The sequence below is a fragment of the Anabrus simplex genome, chromosome 9 (assembly GCF_040414725.1).
Source record: "Anabrus simplex isolate iqAnaSimp1 chromosome 9, ASM4041472v1, whole genome shotgun sequence".
Classification (NCBI taxonomy): Eukaryota; Metazoa; Arthropoda; class Insecta; order Orthoptera; family Tettigoniidae; genus Anabrus; species Anabrus simplex.
The window spans coordinates 166466674-166484419 of NC_090273.1; the positions used below are offsets into that span (position 1 = coordinate 166466674).

The 17746-nt window shown below is 39.5% G+C and overlaps 2 protein-coding genes across 3 annotated transcripts in view; one reads left to right on the top strand and one right to left on the bottom strand.

Annotated features, from left to right (window-relative positions):
* Window positions 1-17746, bottom strand: part of Hyls1 (Hyls1 centriolar and ciliogenesis associated) — a 166847-nt gene that overhangs the window by 111311 nt on the left and 37790 nt on the right. The window contains exon 1 of one of the 2 annotated variants that reach the window (XM_067153876.2): window positions 14141-14199. The exons of the other annotated variant lie outside the window; for it this stretch is intronic. The gene's annotated coding sequence lies outside the window, so the exon portion shown is untranslated. Of the gene's footprint in view, window positions 1-14140; window positions 14200-17746 lie in introns of those variants that run through there. 2 annotated transcript variants of the gene reach the window in all.
* RNaseX25 (Ribonuclease X25) overlaps window positions 1-17746 on the top strand; it is a 221402-nt gene that overhangs the window by 29133 nt on the left and 174523 nt on the right. Inside the window, exon 3 of the mRNA XM_067153873.2 lies at window positions 11458-11613. Within this exon, the coding sequence (XP_067009974.2) occupies window positions 11458-11613 (156 nt within the window). The remainder of the gene's footprint in view (window positions 1-11457; window positions 11614-17746) is intronic.

Consider the following 17746-nt stretch of genomic DNA (forward strand, 5'->3'; position numbering starts at 1 on the left):
CACACTAATAATGGCACAGGGGTACCTCGTACCCAATCTACTGGACCTTCTCAGGAAGGAAAACAAAACGGGTTAAATAAATGGCCCAAAATACAAAATTGAATGGAGACGAGTACTTGCCCTCCTACACTAAAGTTTTTTAAAACCTATGTGACGCTAGGCCGATAATACAGGGGCTAATCCCAAGCTAGGGAGGTGACTCGTATGAGAAAACTTTAATACATTAAGGAAGAGAAGAAACGGTTATGAAAACGTAGTCACCTCAATTTCAAATGAAGGGGAGCTCGAGAGGGTAAAGCACTCTCTATCCCTGAATTAAAGTTTTAAAAAACCTGAAGTTTACCAGGAAAACGGTTTACTTGTTTAATAGTTTACATATTAAAGGTTTCGAACCCTCCCCGAGAGTTAAACTGCTGAGCTAGCAAGAAATAAAGATGTTAAAAGGCCATTACCTTGTTGGAGATCTGTTGCCCGAAGAAAGAGGCGCTTCCCGCCCCCTGCTACATATCCACACACTAAGCAAGATGTTACTGAAGTGGCCCGGAGACCAGAAAATCAGCAGTTTTCATACCCTCGTGGAAAATTTGAGACCTTTCAGGAATGAGTAGACACACCCACTCAATTTTTATTGGTTGACTAAGAATTACACAAGGAAATTTGAAGAAGAAAGCTGTGATTGGAGGTAAATTAATTACAGAAATTACTGATTGGCTAAATTCAAAACAGGCAGAAAGAAAGGATTAATGTTGCCAACCCACAAACCACAGAACAAAATTTAGTAAAGACAAAACTTATGGATACAACATTTCTTGTGATACAGATGTTGATTCCCATAGGGAATCTGAAATATTTGTCCTGAATGAGCAAATTTATAATACCAATATAAATGGTCCGTTATTGGACATTATAAATTTTCCAGCTAACTCATTCTTGGTTGCCAGCGTTTCGCCCTCGTGTGCTAGGGTGGGCTCATCAGTTGGTACCTAGCACACCTACCAATACGCTGGCTAGTGCATACCTTGGAGGCCACTGCGTAGGCTAACCGGAGCCACCGGCAGTGCCAATGCACTAAGAGACTTTGTCTCATCACTAAAAATTGATCCCTGCTTGGCCATCAGATGATATAGATGTTGATTCCCATAGGGAATCTGAAATATTTGTCCTGAATGAGCAAATTTATAATACCAATATAAATGATCCGTTATTGGACATTATAAATTTTCCAGCTAACTCATTCTTGGTTGCCAGCGTTTCGCCCTCGTGTGCTAGGGTGGGCTCATCAGTTGGTACCTAGCACACCTACCAATACGCTGGCTAGTGCATACCGTGGAGGCCACTGCGTAGGCTAACTGGAGCCACCGGCAGTGCCAATGCACTAAGAGACTTTGTCTCATCACTGGCACTGCCGGTGGCTCCAGTTAGCCTACGCAGTGGCCTCCACGGTATGCACTAGCCAGCGTATTGGTAGGTGTGCTAGGTACCAACTGATGAGCCCACCCTAGCACACGAGGGCGAAACGCTGGCAACCAAGAATGAGTTAGCTGGAAAATTTATAATGTCCAATAACGGACCATTTATATTGGTATTATAAATTTTCTCATTCAGGACAAATATTTCAGATTCCCTATGGGAATCAACATCTATATCATCTGATGGCCAAGCAGGGATCAATTTTTAGTGATGAGACAGTCTCTTAGTGCATTGGCACTGCCGGTGGCTCCAGTTAGCCTACGCAGTGGCCTCCACGGTATGCACTAGCCAGCGTATTGGTAGGTGTGCTAGGTACCAACTGATGAGCCCACCCTAGCACACGAGGGTGAAACGCTGGCAACCAAGAATGAGTTAGCTGGAAAATTTATAATGTCCAATAACGGACCATTTATATTGGTATTACAACATTTCTCCAAAAAGGTTCATTCCTTTACACCAGAGTGCATTATCATAGTTTTTGGTAGAGACATCTGTTAGAGAATGTCCACACTTCTTGATCAATGAAAAACAAAAGCAAATCAAAAACACTCAGTGACATCTTCTGATAAACCGTAGAGTTAGTTCAGTTGTTAAAGTTCCGGGTTTCTCCAGTAGAGAAGTTTCAATTAGCGCAAGATTTGAACTTGTGTCATAGAGGTGTACCGCGCGGTAGTTTTTACATGTGATATAAATAATTTTGGATCCGTATTGATGATGTTTGACTTTATATAATAACAATAAGATATTTTATTATTTTATCCACCTAATCAATATATTAGTCTGTGATTTATATTACATGTAATACCGAAAAGCTCTCGATTGTGCATGTCTTTCAAAACTTGCTGACCTACGTATCATCACTCACCTCTACTGGAACCAAACCAAAACCAAACCCCATGGCACTACAGCCCCTGAAGGGCCTTGGCCTACCAACCGACCGCTGCTCAGCCTGAAGGCCTGCAGATTACGAGATGTCGTGTGGTCAGCACGACGAATCCTCTCGGCCGTAATTCTTGGCTTTCTAGACCATGGCCGCTATCTCACCGTCAGGTAGCTCCTCAATTCTAATCATGTAGGCTGAGTCCTCAGGTCCAGGTGAAAATCCCTGACCTGGTCGGGATCAAACCTGGGGCCTCCAGGTAAGAGGCAGGCACGCTACCCCTACACCATTGGAACCAAACAGCAGAGGTAAAAAATATGGAAGGAGACACAACTGAGAACATAGAGGTGTGTGACTTTCCCCTCTTCTTTTTTAATATCTACTCTGAGGCTGTGTTCAGAGAAGTCGTTGAGGATGTTAACCTAAGGATTAGGATAAATGGCAACATCATTTATATCGTCCACTTTGCTGATGGTCCCACTGTGTTAGCCAGTAACCTTGCTCATCCTCAGATTATTATTAAAATTGTAAGGATCAGTGCAAGATTTGGTCTGTTCATGATTATTGGCAAGACCAAGCTGATTGCATTTTCAAAAACTCGCTGCACACACAGTTGTTCAACAAGTGTCATCCTTCAGATATCTGGGGACTACAGTGACTGAGGATTGGCCAAGCCAAAACGTTGTTCACCAGTACAGCTCCGAGTTCGCATGTTGTGATGTTATGTTTTCCCAGTCTTTCTGTATGATTTTGATCCTTTTCTGGAAAGACGTATCAAAGCTTTTGAAATATACTTGTACAGAAGAACGCTTGTGGGCAGTAACATGAGCTAATGAACTATACAGATAAGGAATACCAACTCCATGATCGACACACGGTTCACCACCAACCACAAGAGTTTTAATGTGTCATTTTAGTCTCAATTTTAAATGTCTACTTTGACTTCATCTATGTTTTAGACTTAGATTTTAAATTAAGACATACCGAATTGTATTCTTTATTGTTGATTGCATGTTTCCAATTAGATCATGGCTGCAGATCACTTGTAGGGTCAAAACTAGTACCAATTATATAGGAGACTATATTAAACTAATGGTATTGAATACTTCAAACTTTCTCTACCCTTTGATAGTGATCAATTGAGAATACAGACGAGTTTGCTGCAGAGTGGTTGTCTCATAATGTGGAGCCTTGTTTCCCATCTTAGTGATAAATATACTACGGGTTATCCTCTTCCCCGTTAGGTTTTATTGCTGTCATGTCACGGGTTTGCTTGAGTGGGTTCAGCATCCCAGTGTATGTTGCTTTTCGGCCTTTCATTAAGTGCAGTTTCAGTTACTGCTCCTGTTTATATGTTACCTTGTTGCATCCCACTGAATTAAGGGCTGCTGATAAGCTTTTAAGTGTACTGGAACCGGGCGAGTTGGCCGTGCAGTTAGGGGCGCGCAGCTGTGAGCTTGCACCCAAGAGATAGTGGGTTCGAACCACACTGTCGGTAGCCCTGAATATGGTTTTCCATGGTTTCCCATTTTCACCCCAGGCAAATGCTGAGGCTGTACCTTAATTAAGACCACGGCCACTTCCTTCCAACTCCTAGGCTTTTCCTGTCCCATCGTCGCCATCAACTCCTAGGCTTTTCCTGTCCCATCGTCGCCATAAGACCTATCTGTGTCGGTGCAACGTGAAGTGTACTGAAAAGGTGCCTTGAGGGAGTTCTAGGCGTGTTCAGACATTGAAGGCTCCTACTCCCCTAAGCTCGTTCTTATATTGCCGTTATTGTTATGTTGTTGTTGCCGTTGAAAAAAGAAAAGAAAAGAACAAAACATTTATTTGTGCAAAGGTGTTCTTATTAACTTTATTAATAAACACTATTAACCAACAATGTTAATGAGCATTTTTGACTGTTAATAAACAAAATAGCATGTTTGTTAACTTTTCGAGCATGCAGGTAAAGAAAATATCTTTACCTTTTGTGAGTGAAACTTTTCATGAACTTTCCATCTTTCTGTTAACATTTCGGTTGACAGATGCACAAGAACATAATTAGAGCATGAAAATTCGTAGTGCAGAATACAATGCTTTCTTATTTCTTCTAAAAGCTGGCTATAAAATTACAACTGAAATTTTTAATTACAGTATTTTTGGTTTAGTTATGTTCTAATATGGTTCATGGTGTGAGTTACTGTAGTCACATCCTAGTTCGTGAACCATGGGCAATGGCTGAGTGGCCTAGTAAGTGGACCTGAAAGTTGGGATACCAGTATGGAATGGGAGTGGGCATCTCAGACATATTCTGAGTCGTGGCCCTCCTTGTGCTCAGGCGGCTAGGACTATATAATTCACCGGTGGTCCATAACCCGTTAGAGGAAAGATCCTCACTTGGACTATGTGTAAGTAGGGTAGCATCCTGCTTCATGAATTTACCGAGCTCAGAACATTTTAAGCAAGTCTCGGACCTATGGGAGTAACGGAGTCCCACTCCCATTTGACAGGCGAGGGACTCCTTGGAAACAACTTGCCAAACGAAATGGAATTCGATGGGGAGCTATCAATATTAATGGGTTTTATGGAATAAAGAAAGTAGAACTGGCTGAGTCAGCAAAGAGGATGCATCTGGATGTGCTAGGAGTAAGCGATATTTGGGTAAGGGGAGATAACAAGGAAGAGATAGGAGATTATAAAGTGTATTTGACGGGTGATAAGAATAGAAGGGGAGAGTATGGGATAGAACAGTTTATCAGGAAAACTATTGCATGCAGCATAGTTTCTGTTAGGCACGTAAATGAGCGAATGATGTGAGTAGATTTGGCAGTTGGAGGAATTAGGGCGAGAATTGTCTCAGTGTATTCACCATGTGGGGGTGCAGATGAGGATGAAGTTGACAAGTTTTATGAAGCATTGAGTGACATCGTAGTCAGGGTCAACAGCAAGGATAGAATAGTGCCAATGGGCGATTTCAATGCGAGAGTTGGAAATAGAACTGAAGGATACAAAAGGGTGATTGGTAAATGTCATAAGATATGGAAGCTAATGGGAATGGGAAGCATTTGCTGGATTTCTGTGCTAGTATGGGTTTGGCTGTTACAAATACATTCTTCAAGCATAAGGCTATTCACCGCTACACATGGGAGGCTAGGGGGACCAGATCCATAATAGACTATATCTTAACCAACTTCGAATCCAGGAAGTCTGTTAGGAATGTACGAGATTTTTGGGTTTTTTCGTTGATGCAGACCACTATCTGATCTGTAGTGAACTAAGTATCTCTAGGCCTAGGGTAGAGAAAGTGAAATCTGTCTGCAAATTAATAAGGGTAGAAAATCTCCAGGACGAGAAAATTAAACAGAAGTACATGGATATGATTAGTGAGAAGGTTCGAACAGTAGACAGTAAGCAGGTTCAGGATATAGAAAGTGAATGGGTGGCATACAGGGATGCTGTAGTAGAAACAGCAACGGAATGCCTAGGAACAACTGTGTGTAGTGATGGGTAAAGGCGAACGTCTTGGTGGCATGATGAAGTGAGAGCAGCCTGTAAACGTAAAAAGAAGGCTTATCAGAAATAGCTCCAAACAAGGGCGGAGGCAGACAGGGATTTGTATGTAGATGAAAGAAACAGAGCGAAACAAATAGTTGTTGAATCCAAAAAGAAGTGGTGGGAAGATTTTGGTAATAACCTGGAAATGCTAGGTCAAGCAGCAGGGTAACCTTTCTGAACTGTAATAAAGAATCTTAGGAAAGGAAGGAAAAATGAAATGAACAGTGTTTTGAGTAATTCAGGTGAAGTCATACTAGATCCAAGGGAATCACTGGAGAGGTGGAGGGAATATTTTGAACATCTTCTCAATGTAAAAGGAAATCATCCTGGTGGTGTTGCAAATAGCTTGAGGCAGTGGAAAGGATGGTAAATAAAACTCCATTGTCATAAGGCAGCAGGAATAGATGAAATTACACCAGAAAATTGTAAAGTGTAGCAGGAAGGCAGGGATGATAGACTAGTAAGATTAGCATGGGGTGTTCGTAAGGTACCTTCAGGTTGGACAAAAGCAGTAATTGCACCTATCTAAAAACAAAGGGGAAAAATATATATATATTGCAAGAATTATCGAGGTAGCTCATTGATTAGTATACCAGGCAAAGTATTCACTGGGATCTTGGAAGGGAGGGTGCGATCAGTCGTTGAGAGGAAGTTGGATGAAAAACAGTGTGGTTTCAGACCACAGAGGGGCTGTTAGGATCAGATTTTCAGTATGCAACAGGTAAATGAAAAATGCTACGAGAGGAATAGGCAGTTATGTTTATGTTTCGTAGATCTAGAGAAAGCATATGACAGGGTACCGAGGGAAGAGATGTTCACCATCCTGGGGGACTATGGAATTAAGGTTCCGTTCCAGCAAACCAGGTGTGGGTGTTTACGAGCCTCTTGCTGTCCATCCACAGCTGATGTTCTACATTTTGCTGCCAATTTACATCACGTTTGGTGAGGTCTTTGAAAATTTGCTTTTCCCAACTATCACGACGCCTCCCTCTAGGCCTCTTACCAACAACATTCCTTTCTTAGTATACTCGTGGGGTCCTAATTGGAGCCATCCTTCTCATATGTCCATACCATCGTAATCTGCTTAATCTGAGGTTTCCAACAGGCTCCTGTCCAATCCCAGTTCTTAACGAATACTTTCATTCCTTATTTTGTCTCTCCTTGTCTTTTGAAGACAGACCGAAGGAACTTCATTTCAGTGGACTGTAGGCAACTTTGTGCAGATCTAGTCAATGTTGCTGCTTCCAGTCCTGATGTTAGAATTGGTACAAGATATGTTTTGTACAGCGTGAGCCTGCAAGCTTGCGGAAATGAGTCATCGCAGAGTAATTGACGAACGGAGTGGTAGAATTTTGATTTCTTGGTTATGGTATTGTCAGAACAAAGAAAGCTCCTTATTGATAATATCTACTTCTTCATTTTGCACTCATAGGTGGACTCTGCTTCAGGATTTCGACTCATCACTAAACCAACGGTTTTCGCTTTCAAATTATTTTTACCAAAGATCTAGTTAAGCTTGAACTTTTGCTTCTGTCTCACCCCATAGCATAACATCATCAGTTTGTTGTCTGATCCTTCTTTTTCACTGCTTTTATAACCTCATCCATTATAGTAATGATGAGAAGTGTTGATAGAAAACTTCCTTGTTGGACTGCACTCTTGGTTTCAATACAGTTTGACCTGCCTCCTTGAATCTGCACACAGCTCTTTGTCTCCCGATATAGTTGTTTCATGATAAAGATGATGATTCCCATAGGGAATCTGATGGCCAGGCAGGCATCAATTTTTGAAAAAGAGAGGAAAGTCTCTCATTATGCATTGACAGTGTCGGTGGCTCCAAGTAGCCTACACAGTGGCCTCCACGATATGCACTAGCCATGCGTCTTGCTGGGTGTACTATTTACCAATTGATGAGCCCAACTTACCACACAGGGGCAAAACACTGGCAACCAGGAATGAGTTAGCTGGAAAATTTATAATGTCCAATAACGGACCATTTATATTGGTATTAAGAGCGTTCCTGTTGAAAATTTTATTTCTAGCATTGATCTGTTTGCTCTAAATCTGTGTTGTTCTTCAAGTTTAGGTTCAACAAATTTTCTGATTTTTCTCTCTAGGGTGGTCTCAATATTTTTAACTCATGTGATAGAAGGGTTACGCCTCTATAGTTTCGTCATTAATGCTTACACGGCCCATACTTAAAGACATGATACTGTATAGGCTTTTGGGCTTATGCCATGTCAAGAAAATAAGATGAAATTCTAAACGTTTTGCAGGGAACTGTGCTCCGCATCCTCAGAAGAAATCTATACTGTCCACGATAAAGGCTTCTTAAACAATGACACTTTTAATTTGGACGTTATAATAGAAGTGGAAAATGGTACGTTCATTCGCCACCAGATGGCCCCTCAGCAATATGATCTGGTAAAGGCTTTAAAGAAGCCTCAACACCACAGATGATCTCCTCCGTCAAAAGCTTAAGAGGTGTACACCTTCATCCATCGAGTTCATTCCTAATGTAGCCTTTATCTCCTCAGTCTGAGTACCCTCCTGCCATTGTTTCCACCTGTTTGTACCAGCAATCATTCTCGCTACTTTCATGTCTGTTACTTCTAACTTATGAGTAAAATATCCTGAGTCCATCCGGCTTTCGCTCCTGTAGAGCAAATTTGGTCTGAAAACAGACCGATGTAAAGATTTTCTTTATTTCATAACTTTACCAATTCCCTGAAATTGTTGTATAAAGCTTCAAACACCAAGTCACAAGTAGAGCAGGCTTTCCGATAATCTGTATAATTTCTTGCAATTCAGGCCCAATTACTATCAACAAAAACTGAAAGTCAAATGGGGGCATTCTCAGGAATATTTTTAAAGCTTACTGCATCATGAATGAAAAGTTGTGACATAAGTGTTCTCTCCAAACTTTCCAACACACATGGCGTCTGCTGTGGACAAAATGTTTATCAACTATGTTGAGAAATGTTTTCATTAACTTTGTTTTGTTAACATTGTCATGTGGACTAGCCATGATACATGTGTGCTGGCTCTCTACTGCCCATAATGAATATGTCCCTACAAGATTTGAAATGCATTGGAGAAACTTCATCCACAGAGTCGCCAGCAGCTGTTGGTTAGTAAGAGTTGAGATGTCTCAGGGGCAAGTGTTTATGGAGACGTGTACACCAGGGCCAACAACTTGTACATTTCGAAGAACCTATAACTTGACCATATTAACGGTCCGTCTTGACTACTTACTGCACTGAATAAACTAAATGGAGATAGAGAATCTGCTTTTTCAATACTATAAATTTGAAACAATTAACTTTATTGAAGTAGTCAACCTATTCAATACAATACATTCGTGAGAATGTTTATAACTTAAACATGACACTTAAATTGGGACACGTTTTGCCCTTGTTGTGGGCATCGTCAGCCTATCTCCCAACCTCAAAATCAATTGTCACCCAGATCCTGACACATTCATTTTAAACCATCATGTACCTAAAATAGTAGTATGAGTTAAAAATACAATGTGACGGTCCTTTACTGAAAGGTAAACAAGACTTAGTGGAGTTCATGAAAAAGTCTTTGAAATAATTCATAAGATATCTGGTGTTGGCACCTATTAAAATAATTATCATGTGGTTAGGCACACTCAGTCTTATGAACAATGTTTAACATTTAAAGAATATATTAACACTTGATACAAAATAAACACCATGTTAAGACACTATGTGCAATACATTAACACTTGATACAAAATAAAACACTACATTAAGACACTATGTGCAATACATTAACTCTTGAAACAAAATAAAACACTACATTAAGACACTATGTGCAATACATTAACTCTTGATACAAAATAAAACACTACATTAAAACACTATGTGCAATACATTAACACTTGATACAAAATAAAACACTACATTAAGACACTATGTGCAATACATTAACACTTGATACTTAATAAAACACTACATTAAGACACTATGTACAATACATTAACACTTGATACAAAATAAAACACTACATTAAAACACTATGTACAATACATTAACACTTGATACAAAATAAAACACTACATTAAGACACTATGTACAATACATTAACACTTGATATAAAATAAAACACTATGTACAATACATTAACACTTGACACAAAATAAAACACTACATTAAGACACTATGTGCAATACATTAACACTTGATACAAAATAAAACACTACATTAAGAGACTATGTGCAATACATTAACACTTGATACAAAATAAAACAGTACATTAAGACACTATGTGCAATACATTAACACTTGATACAAAATAAAACACTACATTAAGAGACTATGTACAATACATTAACACTTGATACAAAATAAAACACTACATTAAGACACTATGTACAATACATTAACACTTGATATAAATGTATTGTACATAGTCTCTTGATGTAGTGTTTTATTTTGTATCAAGTGTTAATGTATTGCACATAGTGTCTTAACATGGTGTTTATTTTGTATCAAGTGTTAATATATTCTTTAAATGTTAAACATTGTTCATAAGACTGAGTGTGCCTAACCACATGATAATTATTTTAATAGGTGCCAACACCAGATATCTTATGAATTATTTCAAAGACTTTTTCATGAACTCCACTAAGTCTTGTTTACCTTTCAGTGAAGGACCGTCACATTGTATTTTTAACTCATACTACTATTTTAGGTACATGATGGTTTAAAATGAATGTGTCAGGATCCGGATGACAATTGATTTTAAGGTTGGGAGATAGGCTGACGATGCCCACAACAGGGGCAAAACGTGTCCCAATTTAAGTGTCATGTTTAAGTTATAAACATTCTCACGAATGTATTGTATTGAATAGGTTGACCACTTCAATAAACATAATTGTTTCATACAATTTTCAATAGGACGAACCATGAAGTTTTTTTACATGCAATTGTCAATGACAATTACTCGTACATGTTTCAAGAAGTATTTCACAAGTGATTGTGAAGTGCAGCACCACAAGCCTGCCGCTGAGTGACACACACTACTGAACAGTGATAAGCTTGTAATGTAAAGTCGTGTAAGAGAAGGTCCCTGTATGGCTGGATGTGGTCCTGTATGAAGATATAGATGAATCAAGTGTCAAAGTACAAGATCACAACCACAAGCTTCTGGGACAAGGTGTATGTGTCAGCCTGAATTCTGGAGACATTGGGATTGAAACCCAATTAAGATACTTTTCCATGGTTTCCCATTTTACACCAGGTACTGACAGTTAAAGCACTAGTAGCTATGGAACAGTACGTGGCCCTCCTCGAACTCAGCTGGCAAGGACTATACAATCTGGCAGTGCTCCCTAATGTACCAGTCAAAACACTTACTTGGAATATATGGAAAATTGCCAGAAATTTACCAACCTCACAATGTTTTAAGGGACTGTGTTCCACAGGTGCTTTCAGACTGTACGTTGTCTTTAATGAAGATAAACATATGTTCTTACCATTCCTGTTTTGTACTTGGCTGTATTTTGGAATCAAGTTTTCAGTTGCTGTTTTAACTGCTTTCAGCACACCTACTCTAGCAGGTCCAGACCATTCGTGGGACATTCTCATCTTCACTCAGCACTGGCCCAATACTGTCTGCATGGAGTGGAAAGAGAAACTCAAACAACACACGTGTATCCTTCCCAGGATCAAGAATTCATGGACTGTTCATGGGATATGGTGAGTAACCCGCACGAGTGCACGTTATCAATATGTTATGTGTCACGCAAAGCAACAGTACACTCAGGAGACAAATGGTCAAGTAACAGGAGAAACAAGACCAATACAGCAGAACCTCGATAATTCGAAATCGGTTAATTCAAATTCTTGTCTAATTCGAAGCAGCATGATATTTAAATCATTTAATTCGAAATATGGGTAATTCGTAATTCAAAGAACAATGTCGGTCTCGTTACCAAAATTCAGACTTTTAATCCAAAACTGCCTTTACATTTTGAAAAAAAATAGTATTTTACAGAGTAATTTAAATTCAATGTTTCTCCGCATCACGAAAGAACGCGTCTTTCAGAACATGAGGGAGTAACTTTGCGCACTTTCACCTACTTTGGCGTGTCTACAGTGTGCTTCGTATCTGCTATGTTCAAGTGGAATCATGATTATTTTGTATTCGGCGTTTTTAGGAACGCCACAATATCACGTACCGGTCGCAGGCACTGTGCGGAGAGGCAGAATCTGCAAACACTGGCGATGCCGACAGTTGGCGAAAAAGCGTGGCTTATAGCCTATAATCAATTCGTACGCGCCAAACAATACTGTCAATGCCGATGAAACTGCATTGTTTGTTTTATTTTTTTAAATGCTGAGGTCAAACGGACTTAGGGTTTTAAAGGAGAGAATTGCCAGCCGGCAAATGTACTGTGTTGCTCTGCAGTGCACACTGCACATGGAAGCGAGAAACTTCCTTCCCCTGTCATAGGAAAGTTTGAAAAGCCACAATGTTGTAAGGGCATCGGGCACTCTCCATGCCAGTACAAGGCATCTAAAAATGTAGACAGTACAGTAATCCAAAAGATAAAGCATTTGCACAGCGGAGTTAGAATAATTTTTCCTCGTCTTTGTTGTGTTTGTCGTGAGGTTATGTTTGTCATTGTTTTATACAAGAACATTATTTGAATAATGTAAATGCACCTTGTTGGATAAATTTCTGAAACAGTGTTTTTCATGGCATTTGAAAAGTTTAAACTGAGAATCAAGGTGATTGCATGCATTAATGGGTCTTAGAAGTCCCATGGCGGGAAATCGTACAAGTATAGTCACTGTACTGTTGTTGTCAGTGGACAAAAGCGAGAACTTTCCCCTCGTCATAGGAAAGTTCGATGAGGCGCGATGTCTTAAGGGCATTGGGTACTTTCTGTGCAAGCACAAGGCATCTAAAATGCATACCGTCTTACTAATAAACGGTGTATAACTTTTATACAAGGTTTATACACCGTTTACACGAAATTCGTTACTAATAAACCGTGTATAAGCCTCCTGTGTATACATCTGTTATAGTTATTCACTGAATTGCTTATACAGTCCAGGACCCTAGTATAAGCGTTGTATAGCAGCGTGTAGCGGAAAAAAAGAAACGAGTGAGCAGTTTATTTTCGTGGTATTTATTGTCGACAGTAATATAATCGTTGTGAAATATTCGACTTATCCATTTAACATTGAACACACGTTGAAAGAATGACGATAACGTTGATGATCTTCACGATATTTTAAACATAGAAGACATACGGTACCGTACACCATTCAGAGGTTATGGAAGCTAGACATCTTCGTAAAGTAGAACACTTTAAAGAGACGGAATGACAATGAATAACTATAAAAGAAATGATGTTGGGCGTATTTTTGTGTAAATATATGTTACAGCTTAATAGACTTTTGATACTGCGAGTTTATTATACACTATCTGCCCCTACAAGGATCTTTCTTAATTGAGTACCTACCGTATACAAGGGGACATATTCCTCGAGATAAAAAGTGGCATAACTTGAAAACCATACGTAATATGATTTCCATACTTTGTAGTTGAATACGTAGAAATGTGATGTATAAATGCCTAATAGAAACTTTTTTGATCTAACCTTTCGTTTAGCTACAAAACAGGTTTTCCTTTCTCCTGAAAAGTAAGGATTTTGGAATGTGTACCCTTTTCAACTCGCCGATTCAATTGCAATTGCTTACGTTTTCCGAACTACCCCAGTTAGGAGCTTTTGATATTTTCTTAAGCTTTTCCATTTCTTTTTTTAGCGTCCATTACACAAGCAAGCTGAAGAAATGTTGATATCAATATAAGTAGTCAATTTCCAGCTGCCTCACGGAATGACAATGAATAACTATAAAAGAAATTATGGTTGGGCGTATGTTTGTGTAATAAGGTGTTACTGCTTAATAGACTTTAAATTGCGAGTTTATTATACATTATCTGCCTCTACAAAGATCTCAGATCTTTCTCAAATTTGAGTATAAAAAGGGACATATTACTTGACATAAAAAATGGTATAACTTGAAAACCGTACGTAATATGATTTCCATATTTTGTAGTTGAATACGTAGAAATGTGATGTATAAATGCCTAATAAACTTTTTTGATCTAACCTTTCGTTTAGCTACAAAACAGGTTTTCCTTTCTCCTGAAAAGGAAGGATTTTGGAATGTGTACCCTTTTCAACCCGCCGATTGAATTACAATTGCTTACGTTTTCCGTACTATCCCAGTTAAGAGTTATTGATCTTTTCTTAAGCCATTCCATTTCTTTTTTTGGCGATCATTACACAAGCAAGCTGAAGAAATGTTTATATCTTCTTCTTCTTCTTCTTCTTCTTCTTCTTCTTCTTCTTGAAAGGTGTGGTTGGACTCATGTGTTATCGTCCAGTCACGAAAACATTAATTACTTAAACACTGACACATGTATCACTCGTATTGTACTTTAAAATGTAATTGATAGAAAAAAACATACCATAGGAGTCACACAAGAAACGATGATAACATATAGACAGAGGGTAAAGAGATTTATATCCTACCAAAATCATGATAAACATTTTGCAATGGAAGAGAGCATAAAGAGACTGTCAGAGGATTATAATATGATATGTGCATCATCAAGAAACTGATTTATGCTGTTCACAAGAGTAGGAGTTAGAGAGGATAATAAACACGAAATACTTGTGGGGAAGGGGATGCCCATGTTAAGTAAAGAGGATAGGAAGCGCTGGCGGGGAACATCAAAAGCAGGACATTGTAACAGAAGGTGATTACTGTCAGTATCAGACAAGCCACAAGCACAGGAAGTTGGGGGAGGAAGATGAAAACGATTTTTATATTGGAGAGTAAGGGCATGATTAAAACGTAGACGTATAATAGATGTGATATGGCGCCGAGAGTACGTACCATAATAAAACCACGGTTTAAGAGGAATAACAGGTTGTAATTGATGATAAAAACATCCCTTTTCTCGTGACGTTTCATTCCAATCGGACTGCCAATGACGATATGCTATATCCCGCACTTCATGAATGAGATCAGAAGGGGGAATCGCAAGAAAAAGAGGGGGGATTGCTGTGATGCTCGTTTAGCTGCCTGATCAGCAGTCTCATTCCCCATGATACCAGAGTGACTGGGAACCCAAACTAGAGTTATATAAACACCAGAACGAGTAAGGATATATAAGAGATACTTAACGCTATATAAGTACCAATTAGGGGAAGAGAGAGGCGAGCATAAGGCATGCAGAACATTTTGTGCATCCGTGAAAAACGTAACCTTATCATAAGCATGTGACCTGATGGTAATGAGGGCTTGTCTAATAGCAAACAATTCGGCGGTAAAAACAGAAAAGGCAGAAGGGAGGGAAAACTCAGAGAGAGTATACGGTTGGGGGATATAAAAGGCTGCTCCAACGCCGTGTGCTGATTTTGATCCGTCAGTAAAAATGCTTACTTCCCTTATGTAGAGGGAAAGTCGAATACGTTTAGTTGCAAGAGGGGAAAGAGGAGTAGAATGTGTTAGACAAGAAAATGATTCAGAAGAAGATATAATTACTTGAGGACAAAAGGACTGACTGTCTTAAGGGATAGAGTATAAAGGCAACGTGGGTAAACGGAGGAGCTCAAATTCTCTTGGTATAAGAGAACGAAATGCGGTATATAAAGCAGGGACACGGTTTCCACGGGGAGATTTGGAAGAATAATAAGAATGTAAAAGTCGTAGCTTGGGGATAAGCTGAGACCGGGTGACAGTAAAATGTTTGAGGACATACTTAGCGGCTATGGTCTGTCGCCGAATCTTTAAAGGCTGTTCACCGGCTTCTATTAATAAGGCATTGGTTGGTGTAGTTTTAAGTGTTCCTAAACAGACACGTAGTGCGCGATATTGTACTGTATTTAAACGTGCAAGGATAGTAGCAGAAGCGGTGTCGATAAAAAGAGCACAATAATCTAGTAAGGATCGAATAGTTGCTCTGTAAAGGAGAATAGCTGTAACGGGGTCAGCGCCCCAACTTCGACGGGTGATCGTACGTAATATAGAAATAAAACGATCAGTTTTACGTTGAAGAGAGACCACATAAAGAGTCCATGATAATTTGTGGTCCAATATGACTCCAAGGTAGGGATGCTGATTAACAAAGGGGATGGTAAGACGATCAAGAAGGAGAGGAGAACGGTTAGGTGCGCAAGTATGGGTAAATAGGATTGCAGCACATTTGGAAGGCGAGAGTGAGAAGCTATGTTCATGTAACCAGAGAGCAACCTCATGAAGGACACACTCTATTTTTCTCCTACACACATCAACACTATCATGTGATACGTATAAAACATAGTCGTCTGCGTAAGCTAAAACTCGTGCGTTCTTTGTAATTATACGTTCTAAATCTCGCATATAAAGCGCAAAGAGGATACCGCTTAGTATATCACCCTGTGGGACTCCATGCGAAACGTGTCTTCCTGGAAACGGGGGGTAGGGGGATTTGAGAATGAGAGTACGAGAAGTATATAGGCGTTCTAATAGAGAAATAAAAGCAGAGGGAAATCCAAGCGAATCAAGGCAAGACCATAATAGGTGTAAAGGAACGGAATCATAAGCTCCTTGAATATCAAGAAAAACAGTAATAGTGCTATGTTTACGATGTCTAGCTAGTAGGAGATCAGTCAACAAAATATTGAGTGGATCTTGTGTGCTACGTCCTTTAAAAAAGGCATACTGATATTTAGGAAGGACCTGATGTTTCTCCATAACCCAGAGAAGACGCCGTAGTAGAATTTTTTGAAAAAGTTTCCTAACACAGGAACTTAAAACAATGCCACGATAACTTAATGGAGAAGAGGGATCTTTCCCAGGTTTAAGAATTGGGACTAAATGAAAGTTGTTCCACTGTGCCGGTACCTATAAGGTGAGAAGGATATTATTAAAAAGAGAAAGTAAAACAAGAAGACCGGTATGGGGTAAAAGTCGGAGCATAGTGTAAGTGATACTATCAGGACCAGGAGATGAACTACGAACTACTTGTAAAACGGACTGTAATTCGGACAGTTGGATGGGTTGAAGTAAAACAGAAAATTGGGGGGATATGGGACGGAAGGAAGAAAAGGGAGGCGGAATTGTGAAGTCAGGTGTTATAGTATATAGAAAAGAAAGAAGGACATTAGGCAGAATAATCGAATGCGCAGGGTGTACAGAAGTAACACGGGTGAGTGCACGAATGGCGTTCCAAAGGGATGTTGCAGATACGCGATGATTAAGAGAGGAGATGAAGGCCTTCCAAGACTCGCGTCTCTTTGCATTAAATATGCGTTTGATACATGCATTATGACGTTTCAATGTTAAATAATTAGCTAGCGTCATATTCTTACGATACAATTTAAATAAAGCTGTTCGCCGCAGTATTAACTTGTGACATTCGTCGTCCCACCAATGTATTTTCTGATAAGGACGAGGACAGAGGGAGGGGATAAATTTGAATGGATGGAAAGTCTCAACATATGAGGAGAGAATGCGTAGAAGGGTAGGATAGTCTAAGCTATTGGGCGTGTATTGAAGGAAATGGGTGTGAAGGAAACTACAATACGATTGTTTATCAAAATTTCGGAAAGACCGAATATTACTGAGCTAGAGGGTGAGGATGAGGAAAAGGGTGGTTTACAAACACCAAAAGAAATAAGAATAGGGAAATGATCACTTAGATGAGTGTCACGGAGTATATGCCACACGGTATTAGGAGTCATGTGGTCATGGCAGAGCGAAAGATCAACAGAACTAGGGGGTGAACCAGGAGGGGTGAGTCGAGTTGGGGACCCGTCATTTAAAA